Genomic DNA, 20,315 nt, shown 5'->3' with positions numbered 1-20,315 from the left:
ACGGAAATTACAACACCACCAGATATACTTAATAGAGAAAAGATTGCGAACCACTACAGAGGTAATCCTGGAGTCTATATGAAGATAAGTAAGGAATGCAACTTTTATTCCCAGTTCACATAAGGCATTGATCTCTTATAGTCAAAGCTGGGTTATTCCACATTGTAAAAAAAATTCTTTTCCACTTATCTTTCATATAATAGGACTCTTAACTTACCTTAAGGATTTAGACATATTTTATGCCATCATAGCACCAGTTCCATATTGAAAAACATCAACACTAAAAGAAAGAACTGCAATGAAAATCTTCTACCTGTGGAGGATACTGCATCACATGCTATAAAGTCCTGAATAAATAAAAATAATGGATAAGATAAAATTAAGAATGCATATCTAGATACTAAATCTTTAGCCAGGGTAATTGTAAGGCCAGTTTCCTTTCTAACTCCTATTTCAGGAATTAGAATCTTGTTGTAGTCTAATGTTTAAAAACATTTGTTTCATGTATTTTGTTGTCCGATTGCTTACTGCAGGAAGCTAAAGATAATTCCAGTTCTTTCCTCATGTACAGAAGTGAAGTTAGTGTTTAATATTCTTTTTAATTTTGATTCCAAAGCAATGAAACTATTTCTAATAAACTAGAATGCATTCATCTCTCATCTTGATATATTTCATAATGCCACCAATGTTCAAATTCGTTTTAGAATATTTTGGTGGGAAAAATGCACTTGAATAATGTTCAAAGTAATCAAGAAAATCAGTCTTATCAAGTTCTAAGGAATTCTATTTGAAGGCCAAAGAGAAGTGAGTTCCAACTGAAGTCTAATTTTGGTACCAATGAGTAAATTACTCGACTTATTTGGTACTGCTTTTCTCATCTGTAAAATGTGTTTGTGTGTGTGTTAGTTATTCAGTCGTGTCTGACTCTTTGCAACCCCATGGACTGTAGCCTGCCAGACTCCTTTGTCCATGGAATTCTCCAGGCAGGAATACTAGAGTGGGTTGTCATTCTCTTCTCCAGAGGATCTTCCTGACCCAGGAATTGAACCTGGATCTCCTGCATTGCAGGCAGACTCTTTACCATCTGAGCTACCAGGGAAGCCCCAAATGGGCTATATTCTGGTCTATATGAATGGAGTCAAGTACATTAAATATATTTTTAACAGAATTACTATACATTCTATACTATAGCCAGCCTTTTCACTTAATTTACCAATATTAACATAGATTTCCAGGATAATTTTTACTGGCTGAATAGAATCTTTTTTTTTTTAAAGTCACTTCTATACTCAAAACAATTGAGACTTACTATAATGAAGATATTCAGAAAAGCAATGTTGAAAAAGGAGTTGTAAACATGTTTGGAGAACTGTAAGAATCACTAGAATGAGTACAAACCTTTTAAAGCCTTCTAGTCTCCTTTGTGATCCTGCCATGTAAATGTCTCATTAGCCTTTGGTCATCTAATGACCTTGCTGAGTTTTTCTTTCATCTCAACACAAGATTTATTCCCAACTGGCTGCAAGCCTTAGGTCTCTCATTCACTACTGATTTCCACCACATTCTTTGATATCCATTACCATGATTATTGGGGCTATTTTTTAAATTAAAGGACAAGGTATGGAGTTTGCTCAGGGAGAACAGGGCACTCTTAGAAGTCCACTTAACAGTTAAAAAAAATTTTTTTTTTTAATTTCAAGAATGGACTACATACACCTGATAGTATATCCCACAGTGCTTTTATTTAGTCATCCAAATGAGAACAAGCCAAATGATCATCATGTGTATGGTCAGGGTAGAGAAAGTACAAATAGATCTCAGATATTAATTTTGCCACTACCTCTCTGTGGATATAATGTTAAGGTGCAAAATTCTCTTCTAGTGAATGCCCAAAGGATCTAAATCACCTTTTCTTTTAATCCTGCATTTAGCCAATTCACTACCCATCATACTACCAAGGACTGTTTTGCTACAGTAACTCCTAAGTCTATATAAGCCCCCCAAATACCTGAGAACCCTTGATATTTTCTACTCACCTCCATTTAGGTGAGCTTTTGCCTGCTCATCTCCTGAGTGTTCTGTCTCCTGAATATCACTGGCTGAAAATAAAATGTGGGGCAGTTTTATAGTCCTTAAAAAGCTGACAGAGTTAGATATGGCATCTACATAAAACAAAAACTACAAAAAGTCAAGTCAAAGTTGAAGCTGCTAATCAGATTAGAGAAACTGCTCCATACTCAAAATATGGTATTCAGATTCAAAATCTGTAATAAATTTTTAGTGAAAAATAATCCAAACAAATACTGAACACTGGGTGAGAAGTGTGGGAAGAATTCTTTTCTGCTGCTAGGAGAGTGAACTAGCAGAGTCATCTGGAGGGTAGTATGCCAACAGCATGGAAAGTTAAGTGTGCACCTCCTAACAACTCGGGCATTCTCTCCTACGTACAGATCCTAGAGAAACACTCACGGTCTGTTAACTATTTGTTGTTGTTGTTGTTGTTATCTACTGCCATGTAACAAATTACTCTAAACTGTGTGGTTTAAAACAATAATAAACATTTATTATTCCACAGTTGCTATGGGTCAGGAATTCGGGAGGGTATCAGGGTCCCTTGTGAAGCTGCAGTCCAAATGCTGGCTGGGGCTCCTGTCATTTGTTTAACTGGAGCTGAAGGATCCTTCTAAGAAACTGCTGTCAAATGGGTCTCACGTTGGCATTAGCTGTTTGCTGTCCCCAAGGGCTGCTACGGTGTCCTCACAATACAGTAGATGGCTTTACTAGAAGTAAGTGATCCGAGAGAACAAGGTGGAAACAGCAGTGTATTTATGACCTAGTCTGGGAATTCACACATCACTCTGCCATATTATGTTGGTCACACAGGCGAAACCTGATACAGCGTGGGAAGGGATTACACAAGGGCATGAATCATTTCGGACACTCTAGTTAACAGGCTTGCACACATGGGTCCACAGAAGGCATGTATGACAACATTCACTGTAGTATTATTTGCAATGACAAGAATTACAGGCAACTTGTGTTTTCATTCTGGAGAAACCTGAAAGTAAAATGTGGTATATGCTTATAGAAATCAAATGTAATGAACTAGATTTATGTCTTTTTTCAACTCAAAAGAAACAAAATTAGAAAAAATGAGATGTATAGCATAATGCAACTGATACAAGTTTAAAAAACACTGTATATATTTGTTTCTTTCCACATTATATATTTTTAAAGATGTATGTGTCGCTAAATACATATAAAAAAGGCTGACTGGAAAGACATATGTGGTTGCATATAGGAGAGAAGGAAATTGAAGAGGAGCTGAAGGAATAAGAAAATCAAAGAAAAGAGGGGGCTTTGCAAGAAAAATGTGAACAGTGTCTCATGAACTGAGGAGAGGAATTATCTCAATTCTATGTAGTTGAGGTTTTAAAAAAAATTTTGTTAAGGTAGAGTTGTAACATGGTTCAAGTGGGCCTGAAAGACCTAACTGAGGCAAAATTCCTAATAGGTAAGGTTCTACTAGTTTCCTTGTGTTGTATTTTTTATGTCATATTCCTGTGGAAGAAAAATTTCAATTCTCTTAAAATACCTCTCTTATCTCCTTGTTGGAATGAAATTTTTTCTCCCTTTTCTTTTGTTGGCCTTCCTGTGCAGCATTTAGGATCTCAGTTCCTCGACCAGGGATCAAAGTTTTAACCACTTGGACCACCAGAGCAGTTCCTGGAATGAAGTTCTCTTAACAGAACACAAACTTCTTTCATTTCTCAAATGCAAATAACCTTGAGAGATAGCCTATAAATACAACTTATACAAAAGAGTGTCGTTGATATCAGATTTCCTTGTTAAGGATGTGTCTCATGGGAGGCTAAATGAACAGGATTTTAAATTTCTTGAAAAGGTATCAAAGTGGAGAGATGGAAAAGAGAAGGAGTGCTGCTGCTGCTGCTGCTAAGTCACTTCAGTCGTGTCCGACTCGGTGCGACCCCAGAGACAGCAGCCCACCAGGCTCCCCCGTCCCTGGGATTCTCCAGGCAAGAACACTGGAGTGGGTTGCCATTTCCTTCCCCAATGCATGAAAGTGAAAAGTGAAAGTGAAGTCGTCTCCAACTCCTAGCGACCCCATGGACCACAGCCTACCAGGCTTCTCCCTCCATGGGATTTTCCAGGCAAGAACACTGGAGTGGGTTGCCATTGCCTTCTCCGAGAAGGAGCACAGAGGGTGCATTTAGTACAGATGACAGATCAAATCCCTCATGATTTTGATTAAAACTAGTGCTTTTAACAAAGTTCCTTTTAGGATTGAAGTAAGAAAAAGAGAGCACCTTACATTTATGGTAATCTAGTTTATTTTCAGTTCAAGGTACACCGATAAATAAATTTTCAATTTTGTTTAATTTTCACCATGGTTAACAACTAAATATATTTATTTACTCTTCTGGTGTTGTTTCAAACTGATGACTACTTTTGGGGTTTAGTAGTAGTGGATTGTAGTAGTAGTAGTTTATCCTTAGGATAAATAAAAATCTAAACTTGAGGGCAGGTCAGTTTTTTATCATTTATAGACCAATCAGGACTAAAATGTAGAAGGTTCAGGTTAAAGCCTGGTTTATCTTAGTGAAAGACATGTGTACTATAACAATTTTTCCAGAGATCAATTGTGGCTCTTTGGGGACCACAGCCACTACTTCTGCTATTACAGAACAGCTGTTTCTTCTGAGTAACAACAGAAGCTACCAGTCCAAAGCAGACAATATTGACCAAGCTTTCTTTTTTTAGGGGTATCTTATTTTTAAAAGAATATTATCACTCTTGAAAAATTCTTCTTTGTGTGAGTGTATTTTATTTCTCATTTGTCCCTCAGACACCAGACATGTTAATATCAAGTCCTTATATGCCATCTAATGTAAGTAATGTAAACACATATGATCTTTAAGCATGTATGATCCCTTAGGCAAAACACTCCCATGAAGACAGCTCCCCATGGAGCATCTGGCAGCCAATTCTATAAACACAAAAACCACACACTTAATTCACAGCCCCACATTGTTCTCTGTTCCACATGGTATTTTTGATTGAGCACCAGCTCCTTAAGGCATCATTGTAATATTTGGTTAACAGTAACTGACATATTTACATAATAACAGCTGATTTTCATATAAACCTTCACAAACAATCTAGGAATTTTAGAAAATACTCTGTGGCTATGAAGCATTTTAAAGTTTAATATGTCTTCAAAACTCTTCTATTCTCCCTGCACTACTTATTAAAGGCCCTGTACTGAGGACATTATCTAAGGATCACTTCTCCGCTAGACTGTAAGCTCCATGAAAGCAGGGCCTATGCCTATCTTGTTCATTGATGATTCCTAAGACCCCGGTAAGGCATCAAATCATAAAACACTTGAACTTGTACCTCATGACTTATTAGATGAATTTATATGACCAATTTTTCTTGACAACTGGGTTGTATGTTTACAATAGAGACATTTCACCTATCAGAACAAGACCTTAAAAAATATTCTAACCTTTTCATATGGAAAGTGTGAAATAAACAATAAAACGTGGTCCAGAGAGGTTCAGAGACTAATGAAAGTCACATTATGTAAGACCACCTTCCTCCACCCCACCCAGTGTTCTGCTGCTCCTCCTTTATGATTCTGTAAAAAGCAAATTAAATTAACTAGTTTTGTTTTAATATTTCCAAGTTCATTAAGAAAAACTAAAAAACTAGTTTGTAAAAGTTTTTATTGTATCCGTGCCACACATAGTAGTGAAAAATAACACTCCTAAAAAAAAGAATGCTACCTTTTCCACAACATTTTATTTTAAATAAAACTTCAAGTACTCTTACATAGGTACAAAAAAATTCTGATCTATTTGCCTCCAACAGGCCACCACAACACACAGTAGATAAAACACAGTGGTTACAAATGTCTTGTAAATTTATTTCTGAGGCAAGGCAAATGGGAGGGAAATGTTTCTATGAAAAAATACTGTGTGCGTAGGAAATTGTCACAATTTTATTCCACATGGATACAAATGATTATACTTTAATTTAGGCCCTGGTGGCTTAAAATTATATAACAAAATAGAAAAAATGGAAAACTAATATCCCCTACACCCTGTTTCAAAGGCAGGCACTACCAAGATCAAGGAGACGCCACAGTGTTGGTAGAGGATAATTACTGTACAAGCTGTATAGCTATAATTACCTTCAGACTAAAATAAAATGCTACAATCCTTCTAAGGCATAAACAATAATGTCTGCAAACAATATATACACATAATACATATTTAAAACAAGACTTAATATAAACAATAATGAACAGTATATACATGTCAATTTTTCTTCACTGTTTTGAAATACAATTTAACTACACAAGTGATGCAGCAACATATATATATATATATGTATATATATATAAATGTAACTCTACAGTAAAGTTTATTTTTGGTGCTTTTATAGCACATCAGTGTAAACAGTTTAACTTGGCTTTGTTTTATATTTTAAAACATTCCTTGTTGTATTTTCAAGATTTAAAGCAATTTTTCTAGTTCTTCCTTTTCACAGAAAACGAAGATTCTGGATGTGGTTTAATCATAAATAATTCATAAAATTAAATACATTCACTAAAAAATAAACTACAAAGTAAAAAAATGAAAAATAGATATTTATTGAGAGGGAAAGAACCATTTCCCATGTTAGAGCTCTGGTGTTGAATATTCAGTGCGATTTGATATATTTTAATTGCTATTGCACTATAACACCCTTTCCTTTGAAAATTCTTTGGGTGTGCTTCCCTGTTCTACCTAAATTAGCTGATAAATCACACAAACCCATAACCAAAGGCCTTGGTTGTTGTAGGAGTGAAGCCTTTAAAAATGGTATCATTCTTCTGATACTTTTTTTTTCGTGATACTTATTTTAAGGGAAAAAAAGTCATTATGTATGTGCCTTGCACATGTGTGTAAATACAGTTCACATTGCTGGTCTCATTCGTCCTTATTTAAAAGGGAAAAAAAAGAAAAGATTATTGTAACTTCAGCTCACTTTGAAAGTATCTGTCCACTTTTTTTCAAAATACTTTCTCATACTGTGGCCAGCTCTGCCTATATCAGAATCATCTTCATTAAATGTTTCACAGTTGTCAAAAACAAGCCTGACATCTAGAGCAAAAGTTTCAAGGTTTGGATACCTGGAAGAAAACACACGATTAGAGATTGCTTTTGTAGACTGGTTTCATTTTGCAGACAAAGAAAGAGGTAATAAAAGATTAAATGTAAAACTGAAAGCAAAAAGAAAAAAACAGGGTAACTGCTTTTAAACTGATATAAAACACATTATACCATCTTATAAATGGGACATTTAAAAAACTGCATGTGTTCTGAACTTACAGAATTTAAAGGCAGGTTAAATGCAGAACAGACTTCTCTTGAGGATCACGATATATTTCAACAAACTAGCATTTTTCTTACATCCAAATTCCTGTTGAACCTGTATCACAATTCTGTTACTGGATTCATTCCAATTGATTTATTAACTCTGACCAACTGTATCACTTGTAGTGCCCTATTATTCACATTCAAAAATATTTAGCTGCAGTAAAAAATAATATAAATGCTTCCTATGCACTATGAACATGACATCTGCCCTGTAGCTTTTACATACATCCCAGGGTTGGTCCCTCTGTTTAAACCTTGCTCCTTTCCCATTTTTCTTCTCTCTTCAGATACACTCTTGCTCAAACACTAGAGTATGATGATCCAAAATAAGCAGAAAAAGCACGTGCTATCTCTTTACTGGAGATAACATTAGGAACTGCCTTTCAATGAAAAGCACTCAGTGCTTTCTTTGGTAGGATAATCCCAGTTCTCTTTCCCTGAAAGAACCCAGAGAAGAGAACTGAAAGCTGCATGAATATGCCTAAACTTATTGGTAAAGAAGGAGCAGTGCCTTTCAAGCCAACCCAAGCCAAAGCAATAGTATACTAATTGGATACTAAAATAATTTACCCATTAGAAATACATATGGAGCACACACTGAAGCTCTGAGACCTGGTAAAAGTGGAATCATTTATTTGATGAAATACCTTGTACAGTCTTTTCACTTCTACCTTCTAATAAGTGTAACAATGAAAGAGAAAAATTTCTTTATCTGTAATGAGTTCACAGAGCTTGTAAGCCCTATGTAACCTCATCTATTTTCCAGTTCTTCTAGGAATTATCATTTTTTAAATTGAGGTGGAATTCACATAACATCAAATTAACCATTTAAAGTAGATAATTAAGGTATTTAGCACACTCAAAACATTGTACTACCTAGACTCCAGAACACTGTCATCACCCCAAAAGGAACCTCTTAATCTGTTAAGCATATACTCTATTCCTTCCTGTCTCTAGCCCCTGGCAACCATCAACCCTTCCTTTTGTCTCTATACATTAACCTATTCTGGACATTTTACATAAATGCAATCAGGTAACATGTGTGGAAATAATTTTTATAAAATGTTTTAAAGTTACCTTGAGAAATATTTCTCTCTTTAAACTGTTCCTTACTACAAGAAAAGGTTAATGATTAATGCTAGGGAGACAAATCCAGGAGAGAATTCTAGGTGAGATTCTAGTGAAGTAAGTGCAATTCCCACGTCTGGGCCCTTCTTTTATGAAAGGAAGGGGCAGCCTGTGGAACCCAGAAAGATTCATCACAGTAAGGTACTTCCTCCCCTCTGTTCTCTTAAGTTTTTTTAGTTTAAAAATTGAAATATTATATGAGTTTGAGTCCCCACTCATTAATTTGGGTTTAATAAAGCAACTCAAAGTTGGAAGAGCCTGAATTCTCTGAATTTTGCCTCCCATATGGCTGACATCACAAATAAGATTATAAAGAACTGCTTCTATCTGCTTGCCTCTGCTTTGACCTCCTGCATTCACCAGGACCCATTCTCAAAAGGGAGCTTTCATTTTGCAGATCTTCTGGTAATTCTGTGTTAATATATAAGCCTGCATATTTTGAGGTTTAGCTTCATCCTCTATCCATGAACTGGAGAATTATGGAAGGTAAAGCCAGGAATTAAACACTGGGAAGGTTTTCCTGCGTTAAGTTTCTGTCCTGGTCATGATGACTACAAAGTCCATGCTACCCTCTGTAACGTCTGAGTATTTTGATAGAGAAAGCAGGAGGACTAGTTCATATATAGACAGAAGTTTCTGTTATTTGGATTGTATTAGAATCAATAGTTTTAATGTTTTCTGAGTCAAAGCAGGTCCCTTTGGAAATTAAAATAGTAAAGTGAAATGGATATAATTCTTTAAAAAACTGACAGTTCAGCCTCCAGAAAAATAAACTAGTCATTTGGTCAATCTTGTAAATAATTTCATACATAGAAGACAGTCACTGATCTTTATGAGTTAAGTTCTATGCAACTCTTCTAAATTGAGCATAGATTATAGGCTACAGAGATTTTAACCAAAAGAATATCCAGGAAGAATACAATAATGCAATTAAATATATTTTATAGTTTTTTAAAATATAAATTTCCTTATTTCTCCATATTTTTTAATGACTTTGCTTGAAGTGATGGGCATAGCCTATATATTTAGCTAAACTGGTATGGAGGATTAAAGGGAGCAGGCAGCATGGAGAATGTAGACGCACAGCTTGGCCACTGACACGAAGAGTGCTTTTGTGTGGGCTTGTTTTGTAAGCGAATGGCCTTATTCTTGTGGCTCCAAAATGTCTAGAACTAGTGTCCAATGTCCAGAACCAACTAAATGCCACTATCTAACAGCTGCTACTCTGGCAGAAGTCTGAGGCAATCTAGCAAAGATCAGTAACTGTGGCCAGAAGTCATTTTGCTCTCTGGATAGGATCACACAGATAATAGGGTAGAGAAGAGCAGATAATAATATTCTTCCACATTTAATAAAAGCATTTTCAGTATTCTCCAACAACCCACAATAAGGCTTTTACTATTTAACATTTCCAGTGATCTTCTATCTCTCCACTGTAATAATCTGAAAAATATTACAGGGTCAATTTTCATTAAAGTCACATGAGATAGTGTCAATGTTCCACTGATACACAATACAAGCTCTAGGTTACATGTTATTTACTTTGGAGGTTTTCTTGATACTTTTCCTTACCTTCCAGGCTGGGTTTAGTGCCTTTCCAATGTCAGAAAGCTTTATCACACAGCTTTTTAAATATTTAAATAATCTTAATTGATTTGTCTTACATACTCTGCTACCCTGATCAAACACACACACCCCTCCATAGGCAGAGCCTATGTCTTTGTTGTTAATTAATGTATTTTTGGCACTAGAGAAGTACCCAGCATATACCAAGCATTCAATGGATATTGAACTGAAATGATTTACTTACTGTCCACTACTTAATTTCTCTCTAATTGTAGAAAAATCCATAGGCTTCTTAATAACTTTCTTATAACCAGGAACAAGTTTCAAGTTTACAGGAAGTAGAAAAGGCCATGCATCCTCATGAGTTTCCATTTCAGTAAGGATCATACTAAAGAAAATAATGTCTGAAATCAGTATCTATGCTTTAGAAACATCTGTTTTTATTAAAAATTTAGCTTTCCAATCTTTCAAGTAAAAAATGCAAATTAATTTCTTTAAAAAGATATACCACATAGACTTTCATTTCCTATTTATACAAACTGTCAAAAAGTTGTCTTACTATGGTAGGTGATTTCTAAGCAAATAAAATGGGAAGCTGTAAATCTACAGTACATGAGAACTGAAATAATACCTGCAAAGAGCTAGGTCCTTGGAGTCATCTCTTTTAGGTTTCTTAACAGAAGTAAAACTTTCTTGCTTTGATGAGTTAATAGAATTGCTCTCCTCCAGTTTTCTTTTCTTCAGGTCTTTGACTCCTCTTTTCAGTGAACTGCTTGTTGACGCAGAGTCTTCATCTTCAGTATCCCCTGGTAAAGTCACTTTCTTGCCTTTCTTTGACTCACTCTTTTTTCCTTTGACATGAAGTTTTTTGATTTTTAGGGTTTGACCACTTGCCTGTTATTTAAAAAAAAAGGAAATGAGGTGTAAGAAAAATAACTGTTGAGAGGCCTTTTATTATTTTATGTTATGAAAGTCTGACAGGGCAAACAAAAAGAATATTATCTCTGATCTAGAAGGTTGATAATTTCAAGAGAGATCTATGAATTTTTTTCTCCTATAATATGAGGCAAAAAATCTAATAAAACATGAACAATTTATTTTAGGAGTTCTTAAGATCTGATGATGTTGGTCACATGGCAATCAATCTTTGGTACCACAGAACTTGGCAGCACTGTTTCTGAGTCCAGGTCACCAGCAGCATGACTTTAAAGATACAAAGTACTACTTTTTGGAGCACAATATAATTTTAACAAAGAAGAATATAAACAAAAATACAGATCTTATTAATAAGCAAGTTGAAGAGATAATTAAAAAGCTAGACCAAAATAAGGAAAATAGCTCATGATGTGTTAAACAGAGAAGTCCTTTGTAAGCAATCAAATATACTTGGAAATTGATACTTCTTTCTACTAATAGATAAAGAGAAAAGGCATTTTCTACAAGGATAGAGTTCCACCAAGTTGTGGTTACCAGATGCGAACAAAGCAAAGGTGAAGGAAGAGAAAAAAATGTCAATATTTGAGGAAAACAATAAAGAAATAGTATAAAAGAGATTATATTTGGAATCAAAGAACATGAATTGTAGCTATGACTGTCAGTTACTAGCTATGGAACTTTGTACAAAAATATCTGTGAGTCCCCATTATCTCATTTGTAAAATAAAAAAGACATGCTACACAATTGGTAAAATCATTCTAGCTCTAAAATTGTATGAAAAAACAAAACAAAACAAAAAGCTCAACATGACCTTATGCAGTCTAACTACAATTTGCAGGCAGCACACTGATATAATGATTAAGCTCCTTCCTACCCCTCAATTTAGAAATAGGGAAATAAATCTGTGCTTTCAGACTTAAATGTTACAATAAATATAATAGATCATTGACGAATATCAGTGCAAAGATACTGGTAATGTATGGCTTTTGTTTTAATTTTCCAGGATAGTTGTCCTCTTTTAGAAAACGATCTTCTTTCTTAACCAGATAATTAAGAAATTATAGACTTAAAACTTAAGAGTCAGATATCAATCTAGCGATAGTTTAAAGCTAGATGTATTCTTGGAATGAATTTGGCTGAAAAAAATTTTTCTGGAGTATTTCATATCAATTTCTTTGAGGATTTCAGGACCTCTTCTATCTTTATTTTGAAAAATCACTTTTAATCAAACAATTCAAAGTATTTGGTTCTCTGTTGGTAAGGTAAAAGTATAATTAAAGAGATATTTTAATTGGCTAAAATAATAAGACAAACCATAAATCTAACACCTTCCCCATACCATATCAAAGAATCACTACCTCTTGAAATTGGAATAAAATTAAAATGTTTTACTAAGTCTCTTCTGCATTTAGTTTATTAATTTTTATTTACTAAAATATGATTACTTTGTTTTAATACTATGCCCTGAAAGTTTTCAGCACTAGAAAAACAGAAAGAGAAAGCTTAATTCATGAGGAAAAGGTCTGTTTAATGAAGATTAAGTTAGACTGAGTAACTGTGTTACTTAAAAAGAGAAAAAGGGCAGGAATAACTTCTAGTTCCTATGTGAACTAAAATATTACTTGGGATCATATTCTAACAAATTAATACTCATAGTAAGAAAACGTGAAATTTAAATCCACAGAAATAAAAGACTCTTGTGATATTTTAAAAAGATAATGGAGCCTCTCTACTTCTTTGATAAATGATCATGCTTACCTCATTGGATTATGCACATACATATACTTTTACAAGCAGCTTTTATACAGAACTGGTATTACCAGATGTCTGTGTTCTTGCACAGACTCCCCACCTTCCCCACCCTTTCTATCTTACTAGAGTCCAAATCCAAAGAGAAACTTTAGTAAGTCTTAAGTAGAATCTATCAGATTACACACATATAAGAGCCCATTTCTGTTATGTTTGTGTAATTATATATCAGAAGTTGTGAACTGGTGGTTCACAGACTATAAACAGCCCACAGAATGTGTTGTGGTTTGGCCATAATGCTTATATAAATTCTGAATTTGTTGCCAATATTTAACATTTGTGAGAATATGCATAAAATCCATAATCTTGAAATACTAGCAGATCCTGGAACACTGGGCCCACATGTCTACATGATAACAATTTGCCAGAGCTGAGTGATGACTGTTACATAAAAATAGGGGTACGACTTGACTTTCCTATTTGCCATAGTCCCGCCTGATGCTTTTGTGTTATTTGGCTTTTTAGGCACTGGAATTTAGAATTTCTTATTTGTGTATATGATTGTGTATAAATACGTATATATATACACACACAAGTCTTTAATTCTGTGACAGAGAGAATATATATATATATATCTTTAATACAGTGTACGTGTGTGTGTGTGTGTGTGTGTGTGTGTATACACTTAGTCACAATGATGTATGCAGAAATAGCCATTTGAGAGCAAATTGTATAGTATAAATATTTGAAAATAACTGAATTACTGGAAAGATTTTTAAAACCTTAACTTTAAAAATCTATATATATCAAAATTAAATGGTTATAGTATTTCTATTGCTATAAGAAGCATGGGCTTCCTGGTGGATCAGATGGTAAAGAATCTGCCTGGAATGCAGGAGACCTGGGTTCAATCCCTGGGTCAGGAAGATCCCATGGAGAAGGGAATGGCTCCTCACTCCAGTACTCTTGCCTGGAGAGTTCCACGGACAGAGGAGTCTGGCGGGGTTGCAAAGAATTGGACATGACTGGGCGACTAACATCTAATACATCACTTAAAAAAAACAATAGAGGGATGGGGAATACATGTAAATCCATGGCTGATTCATGCCAATGTATGACAAAAACCACTACAAAAAAAAAAAAAAAAATAGAAAGGGAATTTCCTGGTGGTCCAGTGGTTAAGACTCTGTGCTTTCTCTGCTGTGGGCCTGGGTACAATCCTTGGCTGGGGAACTAAGATTCCACAAGCCTCACAGCATGGCCAAGAAACAAACAAACAAAAAAACCCCAAAACAAAACAGGGCAGAGACTTAGAAAGCTGCATTTACATAGAAGTGCTTGGATAGGATTACAGACCTCTAGTCTGGTACTGAAATGACAGACACCAGAATGCTAATTTAAGCAAACTGACAGAAAACAAGACATCCTATAGCCTACCAGATGGTACCCCCCAGGCCTGAAGACACTGATTTGTTAGTAATTCACAAAGTAGTAGAGAAACTTTCTTTCACTTGACAGTTTGAAACTAAAAGATAATTTATGTACAACCAGTGAAGATTATTATTAAACTACATTTAATTCTGTATGACAAAAATGATCAAGCAACAAGAAATAAAAAAGCAATTATTAGTGAATACCATGCCATGTGAGACTTCTGCTATTTTGTAAATAGAAAATATAATATATAAATATAAAATATATTAAAGTATGAATATAAATATATCAGAGAATTTTTTGAAGTTATAAAAACCTTCAAACACACAAGCATATCTGATCCTCACAAATCCCCACAAAGCAGATATTCTATTCCATTTTATAGACATAGCTTTGAAGTTAAGAAAAGTACTCCAATATTTATAGATCTGGGAGGTGAGAAAAACCAGCAAAAGAGACTGAAAAGGAGAAAAGTCAGGAAGAACACCAGATGAGTATGGTATCCTAGAAGACAAGTGAAGACAGGATATCAAGGAAATGGGGAAGTTCCACTTTATCAAATGTAAATATCAAGTTAGATGATCTGAGCAGTAGTCACTGGACTGAGCAATGTGGAAATCTTTTGTGGGCACTGTAAGAGCAATTTTGGAGACGTCGTGGAGGTAAAAATATGACTGGAATGAGTTTAAGAGTAAATTGGAGGAGAGAAATTGGAGAGAACCATAACAGAAAACTTTTCAGCAAAGGGAAGGGGAGAAATTGGGGAAGTGGATCAAGGGAGAAGTGAGGCTAAAAGAGAGTTTTTGTTTAGCTTTTGTAAGATGGGAGAAATCGTATCATGTTAGTAGTCTGATGAGAAAGAACCCAGTGCAGAAATAGAAACTGATGATGAGGGAGAAGACAGAACTGCTAGAGGTGTTCCTCATTCTCCTAAGGAGGTGAGATGGGGATGGGATCTGAAGCACAAGTTGGCTAATTGGCTTAGTTAGGGGCACAAGCAGTTCGTGGCAACAGGACAGAAGGTAGAGGATGCTAGCCCAGATATAGAAAGTATGGTAGGTGTGATGGATTTTTGTGATATTTTCTTATGATGGCTTCCATGTTCATAGTGAAATGAGAGTAACATCATCAGCTGAGACTGAGAATAGAGGAGACACTAAATTATCAGGCACCATTAAAGGCCCTCTTAGTCTTAAATTTAAAAGGCTGGGTGTTCTCTCCAATCACATTCAAGACACCTTTGTATCTGAATATTAAGTTACTAGAGAAGTCAGAGAATTGGATTAACCAGAATGACGGCTTTACCAAGTGAGAGAGAGGAACAGAAGCTAAGGGTAGATGCTGTGATTATAGGAGCAAAAAGAAGACATGAAGGTGGAGAGGGACAGTGAGAAGGTCTTAAGATAAATGAACTGAAGGTCCTGATGAGATCAAAGAATTATTGGAGTAGGAGTGCTAGAGAGAGTGAATGGGAAAGAAAGGAGGCAGTGGATAGATGGACATTTGAAACTGAGTTTATGAAGAGGTGGCAGTTACTGGTAATAATTAAGTCAAGAGATTAAACATGGAAGAGAGTGAGACAAAGAAAACCTAACAGTGAGTCTGGGCCTCAATACATTCTAACCCTTTCACACTTACATTGTAACTCTAAAACTCATCTCTTTCTACTTTATCATATTGCTTCTCCTTAATCAATTTGTATGAGAGTTCATAGGTTTCCGATTTATATGTGACTGGAAAGTGACTTCCCAGGTGGTGCTAGTGGTAAAGAATGCCTGCCAATGCAGGAGACATAAGAGACATGGGTTCAATTCCTGGGTCTGAAAGATCCCCTGGAGGAGGGCATGGCAACCCACTCTGGTATTCTTGCCTGGAGAATCCCATGGACAGAGGAGACTGGTGGACTATGGTCCACAGGGTCGCACAGAGTCGGACATGATTGAAGCGACTTAGCATAGACATGGAAAGTGACTTAAAATACATATGCTTAATACCATATGACCAAGCAATTCTACTCTTAGGTATATAGTCAAAAAAAGTGGAAACATATTCATAAAAAAACTTGTATATGACTATTTCTAGCAGCATTACTGATACAAGTCAAAACGTAGAAATAATGCAAAAGTCTATCAACTGAACAGATAAACAAAATGGTCTATCCATATAATGAAATATCATCTGACTTTAAAATGAAGTGCTGAAACATAGATGAACCTTGAAGATATTATGCTAGGTGAAAGAAAAAGGCCACATATTATATGATTTAATACATCTATAATGACTAGAATTGGCAAATTCATAGAGATAGGAAGTAGATTGGTTGCCAAAGGCTGAGAAGAGAAGGGGAATTGGAAGTGAATGCTAATGGGTATTAGGATTATTTAAGCGGGTCATGAAGATGTTCTGGAATTTGATAGTGGTGATGATTGTACAACTTTGTGAATATATTATATATCACTGAATTGCACACTTTAAAGTGAATTTTATCATATATGAATTGTATCTCAAAAATCCATATAGAATGCTTCATTTTGACTGGAAGTTTAAAACTTATTAATACTACTAAAAAATACTAAAATTTATATGGAATCACAAAAGACCCAGAATTACCAAAGCAATCCTGAGGAAAAAAGAAGAAAGCTGGAGGTATAATCTTCCCAGCCTTCAGAAAATACTATTAGTTTTGTACAAATGTAATTGTGGTTTTGGCGTTGTTGAAATTTGCTGTTTGATATTGGAGTACATTATTTTAATTAATGTGGTTATGTTATATATAATTTTAATGTGCATTTCTTGCTTTTTTTTGCTAATGACTTATTACTTACTGTTTATTTTATATTTATTTTGGACTATGGAAATGATGCTAGACAAAAAGCAAATTTTAGCTATTTTCTTATTCGAGTTCAAAATGGGTTATAAAGCAGTGGACATAACTTGCAACATTAGCAACACATTCAGTCTAGGAACTGCTAATGAACATACAGTGCATTGGCAGTGCAGGAAGTTTTGCAAAAAGACAAAAGCCTTGAAGATGAGGGGTGTAATGGCCAGCCACTGGACGTTGACAATGACCAATTGAGAGCAGTCATCAAAGCTGATCTGCTTACAACTACATGAGAAGTTTGCTGAAGAACTCAACATCTACCATTCTATGGTCATTCTGCATTTGAAGCAAATTGGAAAGGTGAAAAAAGCTTGATAAGTGGGTGCCTCATGAGCTGACTGAAAATCAAAAAAATTTAAAGTGTTGTCTTCTCTTACTCTACGCAACAACAACAAACCATTTCTCAAATCAGATTGTGACATATGACAGAAAGTGGATTTTACAGGAAAACCAGTGATGACCAGTTCACCAAAGAAGCTCTGAAGCAAGTCCCAAAGCCAAACTTGCAACAAAAAAAGGTCGTGGTCACTGTTTGGTGGTGTCTGATTCACTACAGCTTTCTGAATCCCAGCTAAACCATTAAATCTGAGAAGTATGCTCAGCAAATCAATGACATGCACCAAAACTGTAACACTTGCAGCTGGCATCAGTCAACAGAAAGGGTCCATTCTTCTCCACGACAATGCCCAACCACATGTCACACAACCAACACTTCAGAAGTTGAATGAATTGGGCTACAAAGTTTTGCCTCATCTTCCATTTTCACCTGATCTCTTATCAACTGACTACTACATCTTCAAGCATCTCTTGACAACTTTTTGCGGGGAAAATGCTTCCACAACCAGCAGGAGGCAGAAAATGCTTTCCAAGAGTTTGTTGAATCCCGAAGCACAGATTTTTACACTACAGGAATAAACCAACGTATTTCTTGTTGGCAAAATGTGTTGATTGTAATGATTCCTATTTTGATGAATAAAGATGTGTTTGAACCTAGTTATAATGATTTAAAATTCACAGTCAAAACGGTAATTACTTCTGCACCAACCTAATACAAAGCTACAGTAATCAAAACTGTGGTATTAGCACAAAGACATATGGATCAATGGAACAGAACAGAGAGCCTAGAAATAAACCCATACACCTACAGTCAATTAACCTACAACAAAGGAGGCAAGAATATATAATGGAGAAAGAACAGTTTCTTCAGTAATTGGTGTTGGAAAAGTTGGACAGCTACAAGTAATCAATGAAATTGGAACACTCCCTCACACCATATATAAAAATAAACTCAAAATAGTTTCAGATGTAAATATAAGACTGACACATAAAACTAGAAGAGAACATACACAAAACATTCTTGGACATAAATCATAGCAATATTTTCTTAGTCCAGTTTTCCAAGGCAAAAGAAAAAAAAGCAAACATCAGTCAGTGTCACTGTTAGTCGCTCAGTCATGTCTGAGTCTTTGCGACCCCATGGACTGTAGCTTGCCAGGCTCCTCTGTCCATGGAATTCTCCAAGCAAGAACACTGGAGTGGGTTGCCATTTCCTTTCCAGGGGATCTTCCTAACCCAAGGATCAAACCCCACTCTCCCTCATTGCAGGCAGACTTTTTACCATCTGAGCCACCAGGGAAGCCTTAAAAGCAAAAATAAATGTGACTTAATCAAACTTAAAAGCTTTTCCACAGCAAAGGAAAACAACCACAAAACAAAAAGACCTACCAGACTGGGAGAAAATATTTGCAAACAATATTAACTGACAAGGGGTTAATAACCAAAGTACACAAACAGCTCATACAACTCAATATCAAAAACCCAAACAACCCGGTCAAAAAATGGGCAGAAGACCTAAATAGGTATTTTCCAAATAAAACATACATAGATGGCTAACAGGCATGTGAAAAGATGGTCAGTTTAACTAATTATTAGAAAAACGTACATCAAAACCACAATGAGGTATTACCTCATACCAGTTAGAATGGCTATCATCAAAAAGTCTACACATGATAAGTGCTGGAGAGGGTGTGGAGAAAAGGGAACCCTCTTACTCTGTTGATGAGAATGTAAATTGGTATAGCTACTATGGAAAAGAGTATGAAGGTTCCTTAAAAAAAAATAAAAATAGAGCTCCCCTATGATCCAGCTATCCCATTCCTGGGCATAAACCTGGAAAAGATGAAAACTCTTAGTTCAAAAAGATACATGTACCCTAATGTTCAGAGCAGCACTATTTACAAGAGCCAAGACACAGAAACAATTCAAGTGCACATCAGACAGACAACTGGTTTGAGAAGATGTGGTATACATACGTATCAGACTGTTACTCAGCCATAAAAGAGAATGAAATATTCCCATTTGCAGCAATATGTATGAACCTAGAAATTATTATACTAAGTGAAATCAGACAAATAGTTTATCACTTATATGTGGAATCTAAAAAATAATACAAATGAATCTTTATATAAACAAGAAACAGACTTACAGGCGTAGAAAACAAACATGGTTACCAAAGAGGAAAGATAGAGGCGGGAGGATAAATTAGGGGTACAGGATTAACAGATACAAACTACTACACATAAAATAGATAAGCAACAAGGATTTACTGTTTAGCAAAGGAAGTATATTCAAAATCTCCTAATAACCTAGAATGGAAAGTAACTTGAAAAAAATATATATGTAACTGAATCACTTTGCTGTATAATAAAAAAAATAAGTTTTAGATCAGTCTTACCTTAGCAATGCAAGCTGGACAAAACCAATCCCCATCTGGTATAGTTGTAATCTTGGGTCTATGGCAGTATGTATGACAGCCTTTGTCACAGCCATCACAAAGGAGGAGCAGTTCTTCATTGTCTCCCTTTCGACAGATCTGGCAGTACTATAATACATGAAAAATCATTTAAAATTAAGACTCTGCTATGAATGATAGGTATTGGGATATTAAACACACCATAATTCCTAATTCATATTAGTAATGAACATTCCGCTTGCTAACAAATAAACAGTAGCCATACACATCTATGTATCTCTCGTTACACAGATATGGACCACATGACGGGGTGAGCAGTTCAATTGGGGTAAATGCACATTTCAAGTACACTGCAAAGAACAAAGCTAGAGGTTGAATGCCTGCACACACTTCAGAAGCATGTACACATTAACATATG

At 35.4% G+C, this 20,315-nt stretch overlaps 1 protein-coding gene across 21 annotated transcripts in view; it reads right to left on the bottom strand.

Moving 5' to 3' along the window:
• Positions 1-6,655: 6,655 nt before the first annotated feature.
• Positions 6,656-20,315, bottom strand: part of BAZ2B (bromodomain adjacent to zinc finger domain 2B) — a 313,340-nt gene continuing 299,680 nt past the window's right edge. For all 21 annotated transcript variants that reach the window (XM_061135321.1, XM_061135323.1, XM_061135319.1 and 18 more), the window contains 4 exons: positions 19,880-20,026; positions 10,774-11,036; positions 10,387-10,530; positions 6,656-7,201 (listed from right to left, as the gene is read on the bottom strand). In XM_061135321.1, coding sequence (XP_060991304.1) covers positions 7,048-7,201; positions 10,387-10,530; positions 10,774-11,036; positions 19,880-20,026 — 708 coding nt within the window. In that variant the 3' untranslated portion in view covers positions 6,656-7,047. The remainder of the gene's footprint in view (positions 7,202-10,386; positions 10,531-10,773; positions 11,037-19,879; positions 20,027-20,315) is intronic.

The sequence above is a fragment of the Dama dama genome, chromosome 33, assembly GCF_033118175.1.
Source record: "Dama dama isolate Ldn47 chromosome 33, ASM3311817v1, whole genome shotgun sequence".
NCBI lineage: Eukaryota > Metazoa > Chordata > Mammalia > Artiodactyla > Cervidae > Dama > Dama dama.
Note: the sequence above shows the minus strand (reverse complement) of the source record. Positions and strands in the feature narration are given on the sequence as shown.